This window comes from Cygnus atratus, unplaced genomic scaffold, assembly GCF_013377495.2.
Source record: "Cygnus atratus isolate AKBS03 ecotype Queensland, Australia unplaced genomic scaffold, CAtr_DNAZoo_HiC_assembly HiC_scaffold_41, whole genome shotgun sequence".
In the NCBI taxonomy this organism is placed as follows: Eukaryota; Metazoa; Chordata; class Aves; order Anseriformes; family Anatidae; genus Cygnus; species Cygnus atratus.
The window spans coordinates 32,373-52,247 of record NW_026110007.1 but is presented as its reverse complement, the minus strand read 5'-3'; the positions used below and the strand labels follow the sequence as shown (position 1 = coordinate 52,247).

The window sequence follows — 19,875 nt, the reverse complement described above, 5'->3', positions numbered from 1 at the left end:
TACAGCTCCAGCCTGGCAGGTGCTTTATTGGGGAGGGGAGGTGGGGTGTGGGGAGCAGCGGTGTCCTTCAGGGAGAAGGGTCCCCATGGCCACCCCCCCATATTACCTCCTCCTCCCCAAGCAGGGCGCCGCTGTCTGCAGGGCACGGGCACCCCCTGCACGTCTGTGACCGTGTCCCCCGCATGCAGCCCACCCCCCTCCCCAAAAAAGCACAGGGGGACATGGCGCTCTCCAAAAGGACACGTGTAATCTCCAGGGGGCCCCGTGGCGGCCCTGGGGCACCCCAATACTGCGGCATTACAAAACGACAATATAAATAGCTTTTGTTAAAAAAAAAAATAAAACAAAAAAAAGTGGTGGGGTGGAGGGGGGGGGGCCGGCCCAAATCAGTAGTGTGGCCGTGGGGCTGTAGTGTTGGGGCTGTGGGGACACGTCCCTCCCACGGGGGTGCAGGTGGCCTGACCCCAGGGCCAGATGGGGATAGAAAGAGGATTTAAAAGGAAAAAAAGAAAAGGGGGGGTGTTGTTGAGATGCCCCAAAAGGCTCCCCCCCAGGGTGGGAACGACGCAGGGGCTGGTGCAGTCGGGATAAGCCCCCGGCCCCACAAACCTGCGGGGAAGAGGGGGACAGGGCCAGCATCACAGCGTGGCCTCACTGCTGTCCCCACGCGGAGCCGCCATCACCAACTTTCCCCCCTCCCCGACTCAGTAGTACGGTGCGGGAGGGCCGGGCCCCCCCGGCTGCCCCCCCCCAGTAGTGGCACAGTCACAAATCCAGTTTGAGGCGAGAGCGAGGATGGCGCCGGGGCGGCTGCCGGCCCCTCACCGCATGCGGTTCTGGCGCATGAGGGGCACGATGCAGGAGGGGGGGCCCGCCTTGCCCAAGAAGGGGTGCTTCAAGAGTTCGTTGGCCGTGGCCCGCTGCACCGGATCCCGCACCAGCATGCGGTCGAGGAAGCCTTTGAGAGAGGGGGAAACCTGCGGGGACAAAGGGGGACAGGGGTCAGGGGGGCGTGGAGCAGGGACGCAGCCCGGGGGTGTCCCCGGCCCGGCTGCCCCTTTACCTTGTGCATGTTTTTGAGCTTGGGGGGCAGATTGTCTCGGATCATCTTCATGGCCTTTAGGGGCGGCTCGTTAAAGTACGGCGGCTCCCCGTCGACCATCTCGATAACCATCACGCCCAGGGACCAGATATCCACCTGCGGGCAGGAGGCGGGGAGCGTGACGGGGGTTCCTTTGGGGGCGCTGCCGCGCCCCCAGCCCCAGAGCCACCCCCCTCGCCCCACGCGCTCACCTCGGGGCCGTAGGGCAAGCGGGAGATGAGCTCCGGCGCCATCCAGTACGGGGTCCCCACCAGCGACTTGCGCCGTGGCACCTCCTTGTTCACTTGGGCGCAAAACCCAAAATCGGAGAGTTTCACCTGGAGGCCGGGGAAGGCAGCGGTGAGAACGGCCCCGGCCCCGTTTCAGCCGGGGGGGACGCTCTGCTCTTGTCCTCGCTGAAGCCCTTCGCTGCTTTCCGGGATCAACCCCATCCCAGGGGGGGTTTCAGGTGTCTCACAGTCCCACTCCCACCCCAAATTGCCTCTCGCAGGCTCTCAGCTCGCATGTCTGCCTCGAAGAGCCTCGAAAAGCTTTGGTGGCTCCTGGGGAACACTGCTGCCACCAGTTTCTGGTGGGGTTTTGGAGAAGGGGAAGAAAGAAGCCACGCTTACCCTGCCGTCGTGCGTCAGCAGAATGGAGTCGCTCTTGATGTCGCGGTGGATGACGCCCTGCGCGTGCAGGACGGACAGGGCCTTGAGCACGGCCAAGCAGACGGCCGCGATCTGCTCCTCGTTCATCCTGCGGGGCGAGAGGGAGGGTGAGAGGCCAAGGAGCCACCCCGGGGACCGGGCGAGGGGCCAGGGAGCCTGGGCACCCACCTGGTGTGCGTGACGATGTCGGTGAGTGCGCCGCCCTCCAGGAACTCCATCACCACCCAGAGCTCGTCACCCACCAGGTAGCTGTTGTACATCTCCACCACGTTCTCGTGCTGGTAGTCCCGCATGATCACCACCTGCGGAGCAGAGGCAGGGGAAGGCTCAGCGGCGCCCGGCTCCCAGCCCCGAAAGCATCCACGTTCGACCCCCAAAAGCAGGGGGACCCCGCTCCGCTGCCCGCACCTCGTTAAAGAGCAGCTCGCGCCGCTGCTGCTTGCGCAGGTCCATCTTCTTCACGGCCACCAGCTTGCCGGTGCTCTTGATGGTGGCGATGCAGACGATGCCGGTGGAGCCCTCGCCGATCTTGATGAAGTTGTCCAGGTAGGTGCGGGGGTCCCCGGGGTCCACCACCATCTGCAGGGCCGCCCGGAACTGCTCGTGGGAGACACGCTGGGGCTCCCGCTGCGGCGAGCGGGGCTGCTGCGGGGCGGCGGTGGGCAGCGGGGGGCCGGGAGGGGGCTGGCGAGCGAGGTGGGGGTCAGAGGCATGCGGGGTGAGGCCGGCGGGGGGCTCGGGGCCTTTGGAGCGCGGCGGGCCGGGCGGGTGGGCGCGGGAGGAGCCGGTGGTGCTGCTCACCGGCCCGTTTGATGCCACCTCCTGTGGTCGTCCCGGCCGGTGCTCTGCCTGCGGGGGAGACGGGAGGAGAGGGCTGTTAATGCCGCGGGAGTGCATGGCTGGCGTGGGATTTGGCCGCTGGCCCCCAAGCACCAGGTGTCAACACCGCAGCGTCCAGGCGGCGGCGAGGCTGGAGGCTGCCAAAGGAAAAGGCGGCGTCGGACGGGCTTAGAAGGAGCAAGGACAGCGAGGAGAGCAGGGAAGAGGCGACTGCAGAGGCGCCGGAGGCTGCTTTGGAGCCCGCGTGCCCCCGAAAGAGGCTGGGGCCGGCGCGAGGGAGCTGAGGGGTGCCGTCGGCACGGCCCCGGGGAGGAAAGCATGGAGCAGACGCGGCTGGCGCGGGGCCGGTGGTCTTCGGCACAGGCCAGTCCCAATCAGAGCGCAGGAGCCCGTTAGCCGGCGCTTGCTTAGGAAGCAGAGGAGAGAGGCTGCTTTTGTAGGAGGCGGAGGACAGGCAGAGCGAGGAGAAAAAGAAAAAACCCAGGCCGGGCTGCCGGGGAAGGAGAGATCTCTGCCAAGCGGGCCGGCTCTGCGCGGAGGGGAGCGGGGGAGCCTTTACCTGTGAACCTGCGCCCCTGACGGGATCGGTCTCGGCCCGCGGGTAGGTATTAAAAGGCCGTCCCGTCTGCTGAGCCGTCTTCATCACCCCTTCAGACACGGGGATGTTGGGAGTCCGGATATTGGGCCCCGAGAGCGGGCGCTTGTCGCGGGGGGACTGCGGGCTGGTCTCGCCGGTGTAGGTGGACTTGGGGCGCCTGTCGGAGGGCTCCGCGCGCTCCCGCCGCACCACGCGCTCGGCCGGCTCGCTGCAGTCCCTGTCGGCGGGGCCGTCCCGCCAGCCGTCCCGCTCGGGGGGCTTGGGGTACTCGGGCGGGGGTGGGCGGCCGCTGGCGGGGGCAGCGCCCTTGGGGCCGGGCTCCTGGCCGCGGGGCTGCTGCGGGTGGGCGCGCTGCTCCTCCCTGTCCCGGGGTCTCTCCTTGCCCTGCTCTAGCTCGCCGCGGGCCCCGTGGAGCTTCTTGTCCTTGCTCCGGCCGGCGTCCTCGTGCGGGCGGGCTGCGGCCGGGCCCTCGGAGAGGCCGTTCTCCTGGTAGAGCTGGTCGCGGCGGGGCGGGAAGGGGGGGCTGTCCCTGCGCAGAGAATTGGAACGGGACACGGACATGTTCTCAAACTCGTCCAGCAGCCAGGTCAGGGAGCCGTCCTTGGCGGCTTTGGTGCCCCGCACGATGGTCTTTGCGCAGGAGGCGGGACGGGAGGCGGGCAGGAACACGGAACACAAACACAACAAAAGAAAAGAAAAGAAAAAAAAAGGGAAGAAAATAAAAAAAAATAAAAATGAAATGCCTGGTGGTGACGGGGACGGGGAGGGGGCAGCTCACACAGACAGGACGAGGGGAGAGGAGGGGAAGGGATGGGGTTTCTGCCGGCTGGCCTGGATGCTCCCAGTCCTTCAAATCGCCACACAATTAGCAGAGCGCTGTTAATGGGAGCTGGCCGAGCCCAGCGTGGCCGTGCAGCCCCGCATAGGACGATGCTCGAGGCCAGGAGGAAGGGGGAAGCAGCTCTGGCTTCCCCACAGCCTCAGGGCCCACTCCACGCTGTCCCGAGCCCCTCCAGGAGGTTTCCAGGCATTGTCGGACCCAGAAAAAGAGAGAGGGGAGTGCTGCCAGGACCCTCTCCCACGAAGCAAAAGCCATCGCCACCCTGGGCTGCGGGGAGCACAGTCTCTACATCCCTTTTTTTGCGCTGTTGGAGCATCCAGCCAAAGCAGGCCCATGGCAGGGGCCAGCAGAGCAGAAGGGAGATGCCGGGGACCAAATGAGGGTGACGGAGGAGGAACGGTGGAGCTGGGGATGGCGGGGGTTTCCTCGGCTGAGGCGGGCAGACGAGCCAGACTTCAAAAAACGACGTAACGGCAGCTTGGGGAAACAGGCACAGGGAGGGGAGGGGATGGGATGGGAAGGGACAAGGCACCACTTCATTTGCCTTTTCTCATATGATTTTTTTTTTTCCCCACGAGGGTGACGATGGGGAGAGGCTTTCCTCTGCACCCACCTCCCTCCTGTGCGGTGGTCCCCGTCCTGCACGGGGGAAGGTGAGCAGGCGGGGGGACGTGGAGACGTCTGAAGGACCCCGTGGGTTACGGGGACCCGGCTGCCACCTTACCTGCTCCGTGGCACCCCGGGGAGGGGGGCACAAAACCCAGCCTGGGCTTCCTGGCCCCGAAAGCAGCACCGCCAGCCCTCCCCGAGGAGCTGCCTACCTTCTGCGAGCCGTGCTGGATGGCGGTGATGCACACGGGGTCCACCAGTGGCTTGGGCCGCTTGGCCGACTCCTCGATGATGCCCTGCCATTGCCGCGGCAGCCCCGTGAACTTCTGCTCCTGCTGGTCGTAGCCCGTGTGGACGCGGTGCTCGAAGTTGGAGGGAGCCGAGATCTCGATGCGTTTCTTCTTCTTGCTGAACATGGTGAGGCTGGCTAGAGGACCTGAGGGACACACAGGAGGCAAAAATGAGGCCCGGAGGACAGAGGCAGGCACCGTGATGGGGACCTGTAAAAGCGGCATCCCTTCTCCAGGAACCGACCTCGCTCTCTGCTAAAATAACTCCTCGCTGCACCCGTGCCAAAAAGGAAACACCATGAGCCACCACAAGCCCGACACGGACCCGAACCTCATCGTGCAGCCCTCGCACCCGGCTGCTGCTCCCTTTTTAGGGCCGCCCCGACCCCACGGCTCTCCCGTCCCTCCTGCTCACCCCCCATTCTCTTCCCGGCTGGTTCATGTGTGCTCCAAGACACATTTGGTCTCCCCTTGACTTAAAAGCCCCCGGCAGCGTCAGTCTGCTCTCCCCCTCCTGCTTTTATTACGTGATGGCACAGCAGCAATCGCAAACTGGGGCAGCCCAGGGAACCTTTTGGGGTCCTGGCTGCCCGCCCATACAGCACACAAGAAGTCCTTCAGCCCACGTCCTCCTTGTCACCGCCCGGCTGGACGACATCTTCAGCTCTTCCCCCAGCCTCTCCACAAGCGAACTCCCTGAGGCATTTTGCCCCCAGAACCCAGGGTTTTAGGGCTGATCTCACGTTTCACGCCGCCGAGAGCTGGAACGTGGCAGCGCACACGTCGGCGTACCTCTGAATCTCCCTTCGAGGCGTTTCCTCGAGCACCTTCCCAAATTGTGGACGGCGTTCTCCACTGCAACGCGTGGATTTTTGGATTTTTGTTGTGCAGATCCAGGTCCTGCAAAGCCAGCAGCCTTTAACACCTCTTGGCAGCGCGTCGGACTGGTCCAGGGCGCCCGAATTGTGCTGTCACTGCAGCAGCTTCCCTTTACTCAGCCCACTTTGATGTAATGCTCCTAAATTTAAGAAGTTGAGCAAAAGCCGCCCACAATTACAAGCTGGGAGCCTTCTGCGAATCTCCAGGTGCAGAGCAGGAAGCAGGCAGGCAGCGAGGGCCAGCCCAGGTGGCTCGGTGACACTCAGGAAGCGGCGAGCGGCCGAGCCCGGAGCTTCGGACAATCCCCTGGCAGCCCGGGGTCGAGCAGCACCGTGCTGCGGGGCGAAACCCATGCCGCTTCTCGGGGCGCTGCCACCAGCAGGTTTCCAGGCAGCTTTTTGGGGTGGGAGCCCGGTAAATTTCTGAGAAAACGAGCCCGACCCGCAACAGGCTGGACCTGCAGGCGTTGGGGCCAAGCAAGAAGAACCGAGCGTTTGCTCAGGTGCTTAAACACCCGCCGAGGAGCCTCAAATACGCAGATCGAGGCCGCTGGAACTAAACTTAGCCAGCCTGGTTTGGGCACGGAGTCCAAGCCCACTTGTGGCCTGCCAAGCTGCACAAAGCAGGGCTCGGGTAGGAGCTGCGCTGCTCGCCAGACTTCAGTTTCGCTCGTGAACACCCCAGGGGGGACGCGTTAAAAAAATAAAACCATCAACAAAAGCCACCTGCAAGAGATCCCCACGAAATGCCTGCTTGTCGCCGGCACGGCGTTCCCTTCTGGGACATCCCCAGCCTGCCGGGACGAGGGGATGGAAATCCAGCAGCAGAGAGAAGCCCGTTTGGTGCAAAAATGGAACAAAAAGGGAACAAATCCCCTTCCCCTGGGGGGTCCCTTCAGGCTGCCGCCCCCAAGCTCGACGTCCTCAACGCCCTCCCACGCCCAGGGCCGTGTTCCTGCTGTTCTCCAGCGGCTCGGCCACACAAAACGCCGAGGCAGCCCTCGGGACCTGCTGGCGGGGGCACGAGGACAGGACACGAGGTGGTATCAGCCCGAAGGACAGCGAGGGACAAAGCCCGGTGCCGCCTGCAGAGGAAGCCTGGCCCCAGGGCGGACCCCGGAGCGGTTTCTCCTGGTGTAAACACCCAGGGCAGGCACAATGGGGGCTTGTTTACACCCCCGCATCCTTCCGAGCTCCAAGGTACGGTTTTGATTCTGCCCAGCAGGAGCTCAGGGCGCTGGCAAAACTTTTCCTAAAATCAACGACTTTACGTAAAATCGGCAGCAGAGCAGCTGCTGGAGGGCGGCGCCACCTCGGTCCCTGCAGCCGCCGCCTCCGAGCTCCTCCAGACCTCAGCCGGGGAGGGGAAAGGCAGAAATTTCTGGGTGAGGAGAGAAAAAATAACACCCAGCGCCTTCCCCAGGTCGTGAAACAAGCCCTAAATTATTTCGTTTTTCCCCCAAAACCCAGCTGCGAACAGGGCCGCTGGCACAGCACGGGTGGTGGCACCTGAACCGGCCACTGCCCCAGGCATCCTCACGCTGCCACGCGCCTCTCGAAGCTGGCTGGATGGGATTGCAAGGAAGAAAACCCGTGCGCCCACGTCGTCCTCGCGTCCCCAGCAAAAGGACGAGCCCGCTGCGGGCACGGGCAGGACACGGGGCCCGCGCTGCGGACGCACATCGGGGCGCGAAGCCAACAAACCCGGCCTGAAGGCTGAGAGCGCCGGGCGTTTCCACCTCGGTGCTTGTACCTACCCTGGGGACAGAGCAGGAACCCGGCGGCCCCTCGCTGTCACGACGTGCTGCGATCGTGGCTTTTTGGCTGGCTGGGGATCGCTGCGCCAAAACCCAAAGTTTTTATTCGTGTGCCAGTAAAAGCGAGCGGCCCAGAGGAAGCACAGCCCTCCCACGCAGCATCGGAGACGGGGAGGCAGCGGGATAAAACCAACGCGAGGACGCCCGGCGTCTCGGCCGCTCTTCAGGGCTTGTTTGTTTAACCCTCTTCTTGCTCGAGTTTAGGAGCAGGAGGGCGAGCCCTGCGCTGACCGAACCCGTCCTGCAGGAGCAGCTCGCTCCCAGCATTTCGGGGTGACGCCGCGCCAGCGCACGCACGCACCCAGCGCTTCGGCGCGCCGCCTCTGGGACCGAAGCCACCCGGCTCCTTCGCCGCTTTCGCTGCCTTCTGGCGGCACTTTGGGGCCATTTCCTTCCATTCTAAGGCTCCTGAGTCCGCTTCCGACACGCTACCCGGCGCGAAACTTCACAGCTCCGGGGACAATCCCTTTCTTCACGCAGGAAATCCCGGCCCCCACGCCCGCCTCGCTCCAGGCGTCCGCAGCAACGCTCCCGGCCGGGGATTTGCCTTCCTGCTCCCCGTTTTGTTAAGTGCTCACAGACCCCCAGCCCGCTGGGAAGAGGGAAGGTTTTGCCTCCACCCCGTCCCAGTTTAAGCCTTTTCTAATTTATAAGGCCCCACGTAGAGCCCGCTCCCCGTTCTGCCCCTCCAGAGGCTTCCCTCGCCCGAAATCCCGAGCCGGCCAACGCCGCTCAGGGGCGAGCACGCAGCCACCTCGGGGGCTCCCCGCGAGGCTCCCCGAGCGGGCTCGTTACCTTGACGAGGCCGATCCCAGCTCCCGGACAGCCACGGGCGGCCTCAGCGCGGGTTCCCGAGCGAGGGCAGCTTCCCCTCGGAGGCGCCGCTGGCTGAAGTCATCCGAGGGCGCGCACGCGCTGTGCTCTGCTGCTCGCTCCCGCAGCCACCTGCGAGCGTCGCGCTGCCTTTCCGCAGCGCCCTCCTTCTATCTCTGGGGCTCCCCGCCCGGCTCTCGCCCCGAACCGCCACCCGGAGAAGCCTCCCGAGCGCCGGCCCCTTCCTCGCACGCCAAAGCCTTGGCAGAAAAACCCCGTGCGGCGTTTCGGGCAGAAATCCCGTTTCTGGATGAATTTGAGGGCAGCCGGGCTCGGCGGGACGCAGCCCTCGCTAGGAGGTCCCTGGCAGGCCCCGGGGGTCTGGGGGGAGGAAGGGGTTAAAATCCAGCCCGCTGCCTCCACCGGAGCCCGGCACATTCCTCAGCCCAGGTCCCCATTCCCTTTATCTGCGCTTTGTTTAATTAGTCAGCCATTAACGAACACTTCTGGCCCGCAGGAGTAAACCAAGCAGGGCAGAACTCTCCCCTCGCGCCAGCACCTTCCAAAAGCAAAACAAAACCATTGAAGAGGGGCCCAGGGGCAGCTCGGTTCCCTGCTCCAAGCCGAAATAAACCCATCCGCTTCAGTTTTAGGAGGCAGGAGAGCCTCGAGTGCAGAGAGCCTCCTGCTCCAGCGGCAGGACGGGGAGAGCCCCTCTTGCTCCGGGCATTTCCAGGGGCGCCCGACCTCCGAAAGCAAAGAAACTTCCCCCAAGGAGCCTTCCCTCAGCGCCCACCCCTCCCCAAAAGCCCACCTGAAGCTCCTTAAACTAATAATAAAATAAAACCCCAGCAGGACTCTGCACCACTCACCTGCACCGCCCTGCTGCGAGCCCGAGGGGGGAGAGGGGAAGAAAACTGCCCGAGAACACCGAGCGGGAGGGTGCGGGGACCGAGGGAACCCCCGGAGGGTCTCCCTTTTGGGGGAAAGGGGGACAGAAATGGGGTTTGGGGTTCAGCGCTCCCACTCTTGAAGCCACAAGCTTCCCAGCGGAGGGGAAGCAGGACGGGGGAGGCGGCAGCCCTGAGGGGAGCGGGGACACAACGGTGAGCAGCCGAGCCCCGCGCGCGCTCCCCAGTCTCGCTGCGAGGTTGGCGACCGAAGGATCGGGTCCCCGCGGTGTAACGGGAGCTCTAATTGTAACAGGAGCTCTAATTACCATTTTCCAGACCGGGAGCGTCTCCGCCGTGTCAGGAGAGCCAGGAGGGAGGGAAGGAGGACGAGCAGCCGGGTGAAGAGCGGCCGCGAGGCTCGGAGGGGTTAAAGAAGCGAAGCTCGCACCGAGCGGAGCTGGAGCGGAGCAGATTTGAGCCGGGGGAGCCAATGAGGCAGCAACATTTGAAACAAAGCAGCCAGTCAAGGGCCCGCTCCTGGAAACGGGGCAGGACGGAGGAAGCCCCGCGGCTCTCCCGGCGCTTCCCGGTCCCGCGAAGCCAGGGCATGGCGCTGGGAGCACTGGGAGCACGGTGCTGGAGCCAAACGCCACGGGCAGGCTGGGCTGGCGTTGGCACCCCGGGTTAAGACCCGGCAGCCCCAAAACCCGGCCAGGGGACACGATGGGGACTCTCTGCAGGGCTCAGAGAGCCCCAGGAATGCTGCTGGCCCTTGCTGGGGTGGCTCCGGGTCACAAACTGGGGGGCGAGGGCGAGAGGCAGCGAGGAACCTGGCGGTCTGCGGGGTTTGCTTTTCACTTCTATGCCTCGTCTAAGTTGGGAGGAGGGGGAAGAAAGCACAGCTGGGAACGTGAATCGCCTGCCAGGGTTCAGAACTCGATTGCTCACTCCCATTCGTGCTCCTTTTCCTCTGATTTATCCCCTTGCAGAATATTCAGGGATCAAAATACCTGCTGCAGCACCGCCGGCCTGCTAACGGGCGCCTGGAAGCCTTCCGAGAATCGCGTCAGAAATTAAAATAAAAAGAGATCGTCGGGTGGAAAGGAGCCTCTCCCAGCCCAAACTCCCCGGGGGCACCCTCACGTTCCTTGTTTCATCCTCTGGAGAGGAGGAGCAGCAGCGGAGCTGACTGGGAGCGCGCTCACGCCGCCGCGTCTCTCTTGGCGCAAGAGGCCAAAGCCGCTCGTCCTTCTGCAGAGCGACGCCTCTGGTGCCGGCAGCGACAAGCAGCAGCTCAGAAATCTCCAATTTCCAACTCTTCAGACTACAAAACTCCAGCAGCTGCTCTCCTGGGCTGCCAGGAGCACAAAGAGCCCCTAGCATCAATTTCAGAGCCTTGTGAACCACGCTCATTAATTCGCAGAAAGATAAAAGGACTTCAAAGGCACGGTTCCAGCCCCCAAATCTCTCCGAATCCTAACCAAATCAGCAAAAGCACCTCTTCCCAACCCCTGCCCTGCGGACGGCCCCGGACCCGTGGTGCCGGGGGGATTAATTCGGGTTCGGGGACGACGAGGGCTTTGCCTGCTTTCTGCAGCCACCCAGCGCGGTTCAGGCTTCGGGTGAGAAACTCCTCTGGCATTTTCCACCCACGCAGAGCCCGCGGGGTTGCCCGGCGATGACTCAGGGTCGATGGGCTCAAAACGCCGGTTTCTGAGAACCTCTCGTGGCTCTCGTCCTGCGTCGCTGCGCGAGGAGGAGCGAGTCCCCCGGCGGATGGTCTGGGAGGACGGCGAAGGGCTCCCAGGAGGTGCCAGAGGAGAAGGTGCCAGGTGGAAAAGGATTCGCCTCCTTCGCGCTACCACGCTCAAAAAAAATCGGCGACGGAAGAAGGAACGGCCGAGGTGAGCGGATTCCCGACGCCCTCCGCATGTTCCGTACCAACAGGAACCTCAGGAGAGGCCGGCCAGGCCCCGGCACTTCCACCAGCTGGGGAAAAAGCCACATCGGAGCACCCGGCCCCACCGCCACCGTCCCCTCCAGGCGGGCTCAGGGCACACGCTGCCCTTTGGGCTCAAAAAGTGAGTTTTTGGCAAACACCCTTCTCGGGAGAGCTGCTGTGGAAGCGCGAGCAGCGTCACCACGGCGTGGAAAACCTCCCGCGGCCGCGCCTGCATTGGAAGGGGGTTAACCAAACCCTCAAGGAGGATTTCAAGGGGATTTAAAGAAAGGAAAAAGGCTCCCGGTGTGTATCTGGCATCGCCTCCTCCCACCCCGCCAAGGACAAACAGGTTTTTCCGTGCGCCTTCGGTCGAGGGCGGAGGAGCCGCACGCGATCGCTATCTGCCAACTCTCCTCCAGTGAAGCCAGCGGGGAACATGCGGAGCCGGCCGGGCTCGCCAGGATCCTGCGGCTGAGGAGGGAAACGAAGAGGGAGTGCGGCCCGGCCGAGGTCCTGGTGGCTCGTGGCAGCCCCCGAGCAGCCGGTGACGAGGATTTGAACGTGAAGTGGCGCCGGGCTCGGCTCCTAGAGCTCACAGGGCCGCCAAGGAGGCTCCGGGAGGTGCGAGGGACGCAGGAGCCCGGCTGGAGCCTTCCCCAAATCCGCCTCCGAGAGCCTCTGCAGGGCAGGGGCCGGCAGCGCGGCACGCCAAGAATGCGGGGAAGGGCTGACACGGCCGGCTCCGGCGATTCCCCCCGGCCAGCACGTTAATTACACGCTGCTAACGAGCCACCGGGCGCTGCGCCTGATGGACGGGGCAGGGGGGCCACACTGGAGCTCCCCAGGCCCCAACCCAGAGCTCCCCTGGCCCCAACCCGCTACCGAGAAGTCCATTTCTGCCATTTACAGCTTGGTGCTAATTAAACTGTGAGCTGATTAGCCGAGGCAAACCTTTAATTAGCCTCTTACATCACTGACAAAAATTACAGCTCATCTGCGCCGCGTAAGAGCACGACACGGGGAGAGGAAGAGGGGAGCGAGCGCAGCTCAGGAGAGTTTCATTGTTCGTTACAGCCGGCTTTTTATTAAAACAGGCGTTAATTAATCACCTCCCGGGGGGGGCAGCGGCATTCGTGGATCCCCCGATCCCAAAATGGCGAGTTATTTACCTGGGGAGAAACCCAAAGGGTTTGGTTCAAAGGTGCACGGAGCTCGCGGGGCGCTGAGCGGCAGCAAGGGGCTCCTTCCTCCACTCATCCCCGCCCAAAAATCCCCCCAAAAAACAAGAAAAACCCCAACGAAGCATAAAATGTGAACGCCTGGGGAAAGAACGCAGTTTCCACCTGAAAATCATCGAAATCCAAGAAAGCAGCAAGTCCTCCAGGCCACAGCCGGGCAGCCATAAACCCACCATGGCTCGCATTCCTCCCTTTCTCTGCCAGGCTCAGGAGAAATTAAGTTTTATTAACTAAAACCGTAATTAATTAGGCTGCACAGAAGCCGCCCAACCCCCCTGGGATTCCTCCTGGAGCCGGGTGGGATATGGGGGCCACGTCCTCCCGCCTGCAGGCTCTGAACAGAACCGAAGGGAAGGGCGTTGTGAGCACCTCGCGCCAACGTGCTCTGGAAACACGCGTTTAAAACACCACCAGCACCCCAAAAATCCCCGCCCCCAGAACAGGGGCAGCACCCAGTGAGCTGCCAGCAGCGAAACCAACAACCCGCAGCGCTCGCCCAGCAACAAACAAGTGACCAAAAGGCAGTGGGGGCACAAAGCTGCGGGTTCCGGAGGAAAGCTCTGTGATTTTTCCATTTTTCTAGGGACCGCTTCCTTCTGGGCGAGGTGATAAGTGCTGGCAAAATAAACGGCACCCCCGCACACGCAGAGGGAGATAGCCGCTACCTGGAAACATCGGGGAGCTCGCAACGGGGCGGGGGGAGAGTTTCCACCCTGTGGTGAACGCGGAACCTGAGCTGGCAGCAGCCATTACCTCCTCCCTACCTTCCCGGGAAGCTCCTGCAGCTCTTCCAGCTGCCAATTATCTCCGGGTTAATTACCTCTGCTCGGGGACGTCGGGGCAGCGCAGCAGCAGCAGAGCCGGGAGGTTCCCAGCCAGCCTTCCCCAGGACGGTCACGGGTCAGGAGCCGCAGGCAGCTCCGTGACGTCGGCCTCGTGCTACGCCCGCGCCACGTCTCACGTTTCGGCAGCCCTGCTACCGGGGAGCCACACGCAGCTCATGGAAGCCTCCCTCAGCCCGTCCGGGGGGCCATAAATGTGTCCAACAGGTTGGGTTCTCCACCAGGGCGAGGGACACTTCCTCAAGAGGCTGCCAGGGCTGGTTAATGTTTGTTCTGGCAGCAGGCTGCTTGTTCTTTGGCCACGGCTCCGACTTTGTTTGGGGCTTTATTCAGAACCCTCCCAGCCACCCGCAGCTCTCCTACGGGGGCTGCGTGTCCCCTAAAGCCGTGCTCCACCACCGGGCGTTCTCCATAAACCCAATTTGCAGTTATTTACCCGCCTGCTGCACGGGGCGTTGTCAGAATCAATCCGCATCCACACAGCCCACTTGGCTAATTGGTGCACAACTCCGTGAGTTACAGGGGAAACGCAGCTAAAAAGCAATCCTGAAGCTTTTTGTTTTGTTCCAGCTTCCCCTCCCCAGCGAACAAAGCCCTGCCGGCCATGGGAACGCCGAAAATGCAGTGCAATGCGTTTATCTCCAGCAGCGGCTGAGTTCAGATGAGTGAACAGATGAGTGAGAGGGCACAGAGTTACGCAAACAAATAAACCCAGAGCCCGAGACGAGCTGGGAGTGGCATTTTCTGTTCTCGTTCTGTTCCTGCTGTGCCAAAGCAGGCAAAATCGACCCGTCAAGGGCTGCCCAGGGCGAGACAGGGGAGCGAGAGGGGCACTGCAGGGCAGGAAAACACGGGAGGGCTTGGAGAAACCCAGCCCGGAGGTCCCCATGGCTCAACTCACCTTGAGAGCAGTGAGAAAAAAGCCCGGTGGGTGTATAAAGAGCACAGAACAAGAGAGCACCCAGGACCTTTTTCTCTGATTTTTTACGTGGCAGAAAAAACAGATCTTGAGTCTTTGCAACCTGTTGCAACTGCCCGTGTGAGCTCAGCTGGACCTGAGCGTATGGGGAGAAAAACACCTGGCTGTGCATGCCCCAAAGAGGCAAAGGAGGGCTCTTGAAGCTTTACATTTAATACTTCTTCCCTAAAAGCCTCCCAGTGATGGTGCTTTTCCTGATTTCCCTCCCTCACTTCTGGCTGGCGCGTGGGGAAGAGCGCTGGCAAGGCAAAAGGACACTTTGGAGATACCGCAGCCCGAGAGCACACACAGAATAAGTACTTTTGGGAAAAAAAAAAAAAAAACACAAAGCACCATCAGGAAATGATTCTGCCCGTCTCCTACCTGCAACTCCTCACCCGCTGCCGCTCCGCATGCCGAGCCCCTGGGCGAACGACGTGGCGCGGGAGCAGGGGGCCTGGGCGACGCTCCTCGAGGGGGCACGGGGCCGCACAGCTCCCACCGCTCGCCCTGCCAGATGAAATTGGGGCCGTTTGGGGGCTGCTGGGGGGCCGCGGGGGGGGGCCGAGGGAGGCAGCGCCCCCCCCCCCCAGAGCCCCCCCGGGATTTGGGGCACCCCGACTGCTCCCGGGGAACCCACTGCACCCCCCCAAGCCCCCCACCCGCTTCCCCCTACCCCATTCCCCCCCATACCCCCCATTTCTCCCCTCTCCCCCCATTTCCCCCCCCTTCCCCCATTTTTCCCCACGCCCCCACCCCTTTTTGCCCCACCCAAGCCCCCTTTAGAAAGCCCCCCCTCCCCCTCCCCATCCCACCCCCGCCAACCCCCTCCAGCCCCCTGAACTACCCCCAAACCCTCCCGAGCCTATCTACGCCCCCTCAAACCCCCCCCGAGCCCCTCTACGCCCCCCCGGCCCCGCTCACCCCGCCGAGCCCGGCCCCGCCGCTCCCCCCTCACTCGGCCGCCGCCATGTTGTGAGGGCGCCGCAGCCCCAGCCCGCCCCCTCCCGTTGCCTAGGCAACAAGCCCCGCCTCCCGTTCCGCACACGAGACCCGCCCCCTGCCAATCATCTGCACGTCGGGCAGAGCGCAGCCAATCGCAGAGTGCTTCGGGAGATTGGCGTTCCCACCGGCCAATCGGAGAGCGGAGAGGCGGGACGGAGGGAGCCTGAGGGGTGGAGGCGCGAGGTAAAATGGCGGCGGTGTGAAGTGCGGGAGGAGCCGCTCCCGCGCGGGCCCCGAGGCGGCGTGGGGGGACCCGGGGGAGGGCAGGGCGGCGGGTGGCGTTAACGGGGTGTCCCCCACACACAGGCCCCGCCGGCGCCGGGTCTCGTAGGATGGCGCTCCGCGCTCTGCTGAGGGCCGCGGTCTCCCTGCGTAGCTCCGGTGCGTATCCCCGTCCCCTCCCAGCGCTGCTCGGGGCTCCCCGAGCCGCCCCGCGGCCGCTCATCTTCCCCCCCCCCTTTTCCTCCCCGCAGCTCTCGGAGCGCTGCCCCCCGCTGGGAAGCAGCCAGCGGCCCCGAGCTTGCAGCAGGCCGCCGGCATGGCCACCCTGAACCAGATGCACCGGAAGGGCCGGCCCGCGCCGCCCCCCTTCAAGCTGGGGCCCACCTTCGGGCGGCCGCAGCTGAAGGGGGTGGTGATCAAAACCCTCATCCGCAAGCCCAAGAAGCCCAACTCGGCCAACCGCAAGTGCGCGCGGGTGCGGCTGAGCAACGGCAAGGAGGTGGTGTGCTTCATCCCCGGCGAGGGCCACAACCTGCAGGAGCACCACGTCGTGCTAGTGCAGGGCGGCCGCACGCAGGACCTGCCGGGGGTCAAGCTGACCATCGTGAGGGGCAAGTACGACTGCGCCCACGTCCAGAAGAAGAAGTAAACAGCAGCGAGAGACAGCGGAGGGGATAACGGGGCCCGGTTTTATGCCATTAAAGCCCAGCGGCCCGGACGCGCTGCGTGCTGCGTGAAGGGGCTAAGGGGAGGGAGGAGCTTAAATACCGGCTAGCCCCGCCCCTTTCCGGTTTGTGGAGGGCCCGCTTCCGGTGCCGGATCCAAGATGGCGGCGCCCAGGGTGCTGCTGGCGGCGGCCCGGCGGGCGGCGGCGGCGGCGGGGGGGCGTGGCCGGCGCGCGGCGGGGGGCGTGGCCGGGCGGAGCCGGCTGTACGAGCACGCGCGCGAGGGGCTGAGCGCGCGGCCGCGGCTGGACGTGGAGGCGCTGAGCGGCCGCGAGCTGGAGAGGAGGCGGGGCCCGCTGCGGGAGGGCGACCTGCGGGACATCGTGAGCGGGGCGGGGCCGCGGGGCGGGCGGGGCCTGACGGGGCTGCGGGACATCGGGAGTGGGGAGGGGGTCGGGGGTGGGCGGGGCCTGGGGGTGGGCGGGGCTTCGGGGTGTGGGAGGTGACTGGGGGGTGTCGGGAGGTGGGCGGGGCTTATGGTGGGCGGGGCTTTGGGCAGGGGATCTGCAGGGCGGGGCTTAGGGTGGGCGGGGCTTTGGGCAGGGGATCTGCAGGGCGGGGCTTAGGGTGGGCGGGGCTTAGGGTGGGCGGGGCCTGGGGACCAACGGGGCGTCACAAAGAGGGCGGGGCTTCTGGGGGCGTGTCCCCTGGAGGGGGCGGGACCTCGGAGAGCAGCCGGCTGTGCCCGGAGTTCTAGGGGCGGGGCTTGCGACATGGGCGTGGCCTGAGAGCAGGCCCCGCCCCCAGCTGCAGACCTGGGCCCGCCTGGGCGAGGTGCGCGCCGCCATCGCCCGCCTCGAGGCCCAGAAGGACGACGTGGCCCGGGGCGTGCGGGCGCTGGTGGTGAGTGCCCCAAAATTGTCCCCAAATGACCCCAAATCGTCCTCAAACATCCCCAAATGTCCCTAAACATCCTCAGATGTTCCCAAATGACCCTAAGCGTCCCCAAATTGTCCCCATCCCTCACCCTCTCTCCCCCCCAGGCCTCCCACGCCAAGGACGCGCTGCAGGCGGTAAGACCCTGGGGTGGGGGGGGCGCCCGCTGCCCCGGACCCAGCGGTGGGGGGGGGGCCGCAGGACGCTCGTCCCTGTCCCCCCCCAGGTCCCCGAGTACGCGGCACTGCGGGCGCAGGGGCGCCAGGTACGGCTGCAGCTGCAGACGCTCCTGGCTGAGGAGGCGGCGCTGGACGAGCGCTTCTACCTCAAGGCGCTGCAGCTCCCCAACCGCACCCACCCCGAGGCGGTGAGCTGGGGGGGACACTCCCAAAACCCCCTTTTTTTGCCCCCAAAACCCCCTGCCTCCCCCCCCCCCAACACCCCTGCTCCCATCTCCTTCCAGCCCGTCGGGGACGAGAGCCAGGCCCGGGTGATGGAGGTGGTGGGAGAGAAGCCAGGTAGGGGGGGACCCATGGGGGGGGACCTTTTTTTGGGGGGGGGGACCCACGGTGGGGGGTGCAGGGAGGAAGAGGAGGGTCCCCAGGGTGACGAAGGCTCCCTCCCGTCCCCGCAGTCTTTGACTTCCAGCCGAGGGGACACCTGGAGCTGGGCGAGGCGCTGGACATCATCCGCCAGCGGTGAGTTCCCCCCCCTTTATCACATCCCTCCCTTCCCAACCCAGCACGGGGACCCCCCCCTGGGGGTGACAGCCCCCCCCCTCCGTGGGGTGACAGCCGTGTCCCTGTGCCAGGCGCCTGTCGCACGTCTCGGGGCACCGCTCCTACTACCTGTGCGGGGCGGGCGCGCTGCTGCAGCACGCGCTGGTGAGCTTCGTCCTGGCCAAGCTGCTGCCCAAGGTACGGCCGCCATCGGCGGGGGGGACACGTGTGTGACCCCCCCAAATCCTAAATTCCTACCCCAAATCCTTAAATCCCCACAAAAATCCTTAAATCCCTCCCCCCAAACGCTCCTCTTGCTCCAGGGCTTCCTGCCCATGACGGTCCCTGACCTGCTGCGAGGCGCTGTCTTTGTAAGTGCCCCCCAAGGGGGTTTTGGGGTCCTGTCCCCCCCCAGCACGAAGTGACACCCCTGTCCCCTCCCCCCCCCCCCAGGAGGGGTGCGGGATGCAGCTCAACGCCACCCCCTCGCCCGTCTACACCATTGACCCCATGCGCTTTGAGGACCTCTGCCTGGCCGGCACCTCTGAGGTGGGGATCGCAGGTGAGAAATGGGGCAAAAGGGGAGGGAAAGGGGAGAAAAATGGGGGGAAAACAGGGAAAAACTGAACAAAAATGGGGAAAAACGGGGTCAAACTCCCCTTTTCCCCTGTCTCTCCCCCCAGGGTACTTCATGGACCACGCAGTGCGGCTGCAGGACATGCCCATCCGGTACGGGGGCTGTGGAGGTGCTGTGTGGGGCTGGGGGGCCACCGGGGGGGGCTTTACTGACTGCCTGCCCCCCACCCCCCACCCCCCCCAGGGTCGTCTGCTCCAGCACGTGCTACCGCGCTGAGACTGACACGGGCCGGGAGCCCTGGGGGCTCTACCGCGTGCATCAGTTCACCAAGGTAGGGGCAGGGGGGGCTCAGCACCACCGGGGGGGGCTCAGGACCACCGCGGGGGGGGCGCTCGGGACCACGCTGCCCCCCCAGGTGGAGATGTTCGGGGTGACAGCGGCCGAGAGCGGGACGGAGAGCGAGGAGCTGCTGGATGAATTTGTGGCGCTGCAGAAGGAAATCTTCTCCGAGCTGGGGCTGCACTACCGGTCAGTCTGGGGGGGGGAGGAGGAAGAGGAGGGCGGGGAGGGCCCTGCCCTGTGTCCCCCCCCCAATATTTCAGCCCCGCTCCCCGCAGCATCCTCGACATGCCCACGCAGGAGCTGGGGCTCCCCGCCTACCGCAAGTTTGACATCGAAGCCTGGATGCCCGGCCGGGGCAAGTACGGGGAGGTGAGAGCAGGGAGGGGGCAAATTACCCCGGGGGCGTCAAATTACCCCCCCAGGGCGTGCTGGGGGCGGGATTTGGGGGTCCCCACAGTGTCCCCCCCCCCGCCTTTTAGATCTCCAGCGCCTCCAACTGCACCGACTACCAAAGCCGGCGGCTCAACATCATGTACAGCGACGAGGCTGGACGGCTGCGCCACGCGCACACGGTGGGTGCTGAGCCCCCCCCCAGGGGGTTTGTGAGCCCCCCCCAGGGGGTTTGAGCCCCCCCAGGGGGTTTGAGCCCCCCCAGGGTTTTTTCCAAGCCCCCCCATCCTTTCACACCCCATCCTTTGCTCCCCCAGGTGAACGGCACAGCCTGCGCCGTGTCGCGGATGCTCATCGCCCTCCTGGAGTGCAACCAGCAGCCGGTGCGTGGGGGGGGGACACGAGGTGGGGGGGCGCACAGAGGGGGGGGCTAACACTTCTCTTATCCCTTTGTGTCCCACCCAGGACGGCAGCGTTCGCGTACCCCCCGCCCTGCAGCCCTTTGTCGGCCGCGCCGTGCTCACGCAGCCCCCAGCCCCGCTGCTGCGCTACATTGGCCCCAACCAGCCCGGGGGGGGGCCAGGGGGGGCCGAGGGGGAGGCCCACGCCAGGGGGGACGCGGAGGAGCCTCGTGGGGACACGCAGATGCCCCTCCCCTCCCCAGAATGCTAACGAGCCCCTCAAATAAACGCTGCTTTTGCCATTCCC

At 64.9% G+C, this 19,875-nt stretch overlaps 3 protein-coding genes across 5 annotated transcripts; 2 read left to right on the top strand and 1 right to left on the bottom strand.

The window, feature by feature from the left end:
* On the bottom strand, positions 1-16,407 carry PAK4 (p21 (RAC1) activated kinase 4). 2 transcript variants are annotated; one of them, XM_035572306.2, is made up of 11 exons: positions 16,307-16,407; positions 15,358-15,479; positions 14,696-14,821; positions 4,853-5,076; positions 3,152-3,820; positions 2,161-2,601; positions 1,921-2,054; positions 1,714-1,840; positions 1,294-1,419; positions 1,064-1,198; positions 1-977 (listed from the first exon to the last, which is right to left on the bottom strand). In XM_035572306.2, exons 4-11 carry the CDS (start codon positions 5,054-5,056, stop codon positions 822-824), a joined length of 1,992 nt encoding a protein of 663 aa, XP_035428199.1. In that variant the 5' UTR covers positions 5,057-5,076; positions 14,696-14,821; positions 15,358-15,479; positions 16,307-16,407; the 3' UTR covers positions 1-821. The 2 variants fall into 2 exon arrangements, with proteins under 2 accessions (XP_035428199.1, XP_035428200.1); XM_035572307.2 differs by lacking the exons at positions 15,358-15,479; positions 16,307-16,407 and adding an exon at positions 15,236-15,313.
* MRPS12 (mitochondrial ribosomal protein S12) lies at positions 15,404-16,256 on the top strand. Of its 2 annotated transcripts, XM_035572311.2 has the most exons (3): positions 15,404-15,499; positions 15,623-15,697; positions 15,790-16,256. In XM_035572311.2, the coding sequence occupies exons 2-3, from the start codon at positions 15,649-15,651 to the stop codon at positions 16,185-16,187; spliced, it is 447 nt and encodes a 148-aa protein (XP_035428204.1). In that variant the 5' UTR covers positions 15,404-15,499; positions 15,623-15,648; the 3' UTR covers positions 16,188-16,256. The 2 variants fall into 2 exon arrangements, with proteins under 2 accessions (XP_035428204.1, XP_035428203.1); XM_035572310.1 differs by lacking the exon at positions 15,404-15,499 and having other exon boundaries at positions 15,500-15,697.
* On the top strand, positions 16,365-19,839 carry SARS2 (seryl-tRNA synthetase 2, mitochondrial). Its single transcript, XM_035572298.2, has 16 exons — positions 16,365-16,586; positions 17,011-17,106; positions 17,247-17,276; positions 17,366-17,506; positions 17,603-17,657; positions 17,774-17,837; positions 17,951-18,056; positions 18,182-18,229; positions 18,312-18,420; positions 18,542-18,587; positions 18,679-18,766; positions 18,851-18,963; positions 19,053-19,146; positions 19,257-19,349; positions 19,485-19,550; positions 19,633-19,839. The coding sequence occupies exons 1-16, from the start codon at positions 16,365-16,367 to the stop codon at positions 19,837-19,839; spliced, it is 1,578 nt and encodes a 525-aa protein (XP_035428191.1).
* The last annotated feature ends 36 nt before the right edge of the window (positions 19,840-19,875 follow it).

Coding starts and splice junctions, on each gene's coding strand:
- SARS2 (XM_035572298.2), top strand. CDS start 16,365: ATGGCGGCGCCCAGGGTGCTGCTGGCGGCGGCCCGGCGGGCGGCGGCG. Junction 17,277..17,365: donor CCAAGGACGCGCTGCAGGCG/GTAAGACCCTGG, acceptor GTCCCCCCCCAG/GTCCCCGAGTACGCGGCACT. Junction 19,350..19,484: donor GGCTGCGCCACGCGCACACG/GTGGGTGCTGAG, acceptor TTGCTCCCCCAG/GTGAACGGCACAGCCTGCGC.
- MRPS12 (XM_035572311.2), top strand. CDS start 15,649: ATGGCGCTCCGCGCTCTGCTGAGGGCCGCGGTCTCCCTGCGTAGCTCC. Junction 15,698..15,789: donor GGTCTCCCTGCGTAGCTCCG/GTGCGTATCCCC, acceptor TCCTCCCCGCAG/CTCTCGGAGCGCTGCCCCCC.
- PAK4 (XM_035572306.2), bottom strand. CDS start 5,056: ATGTTCAGCAAGAAGAAGAAACGCATCGAGATCTCGGCTCCCTCCAAC. Junction 3,821..4,852: donor TCCAGCACGGCTCGCAGAAG/GTAGGCAGCTCC, acceptor TCCTGCGCAAAG/ACCATCGTGCGGGGCACCAA. Junction 1,199..1,293: donor GCTTGCCCTACGGCCCCGAG/GTGAGCGCGTGG, acceptor TCCTGCCCGCAG/GTGGATATCTGGTCCCTGGG.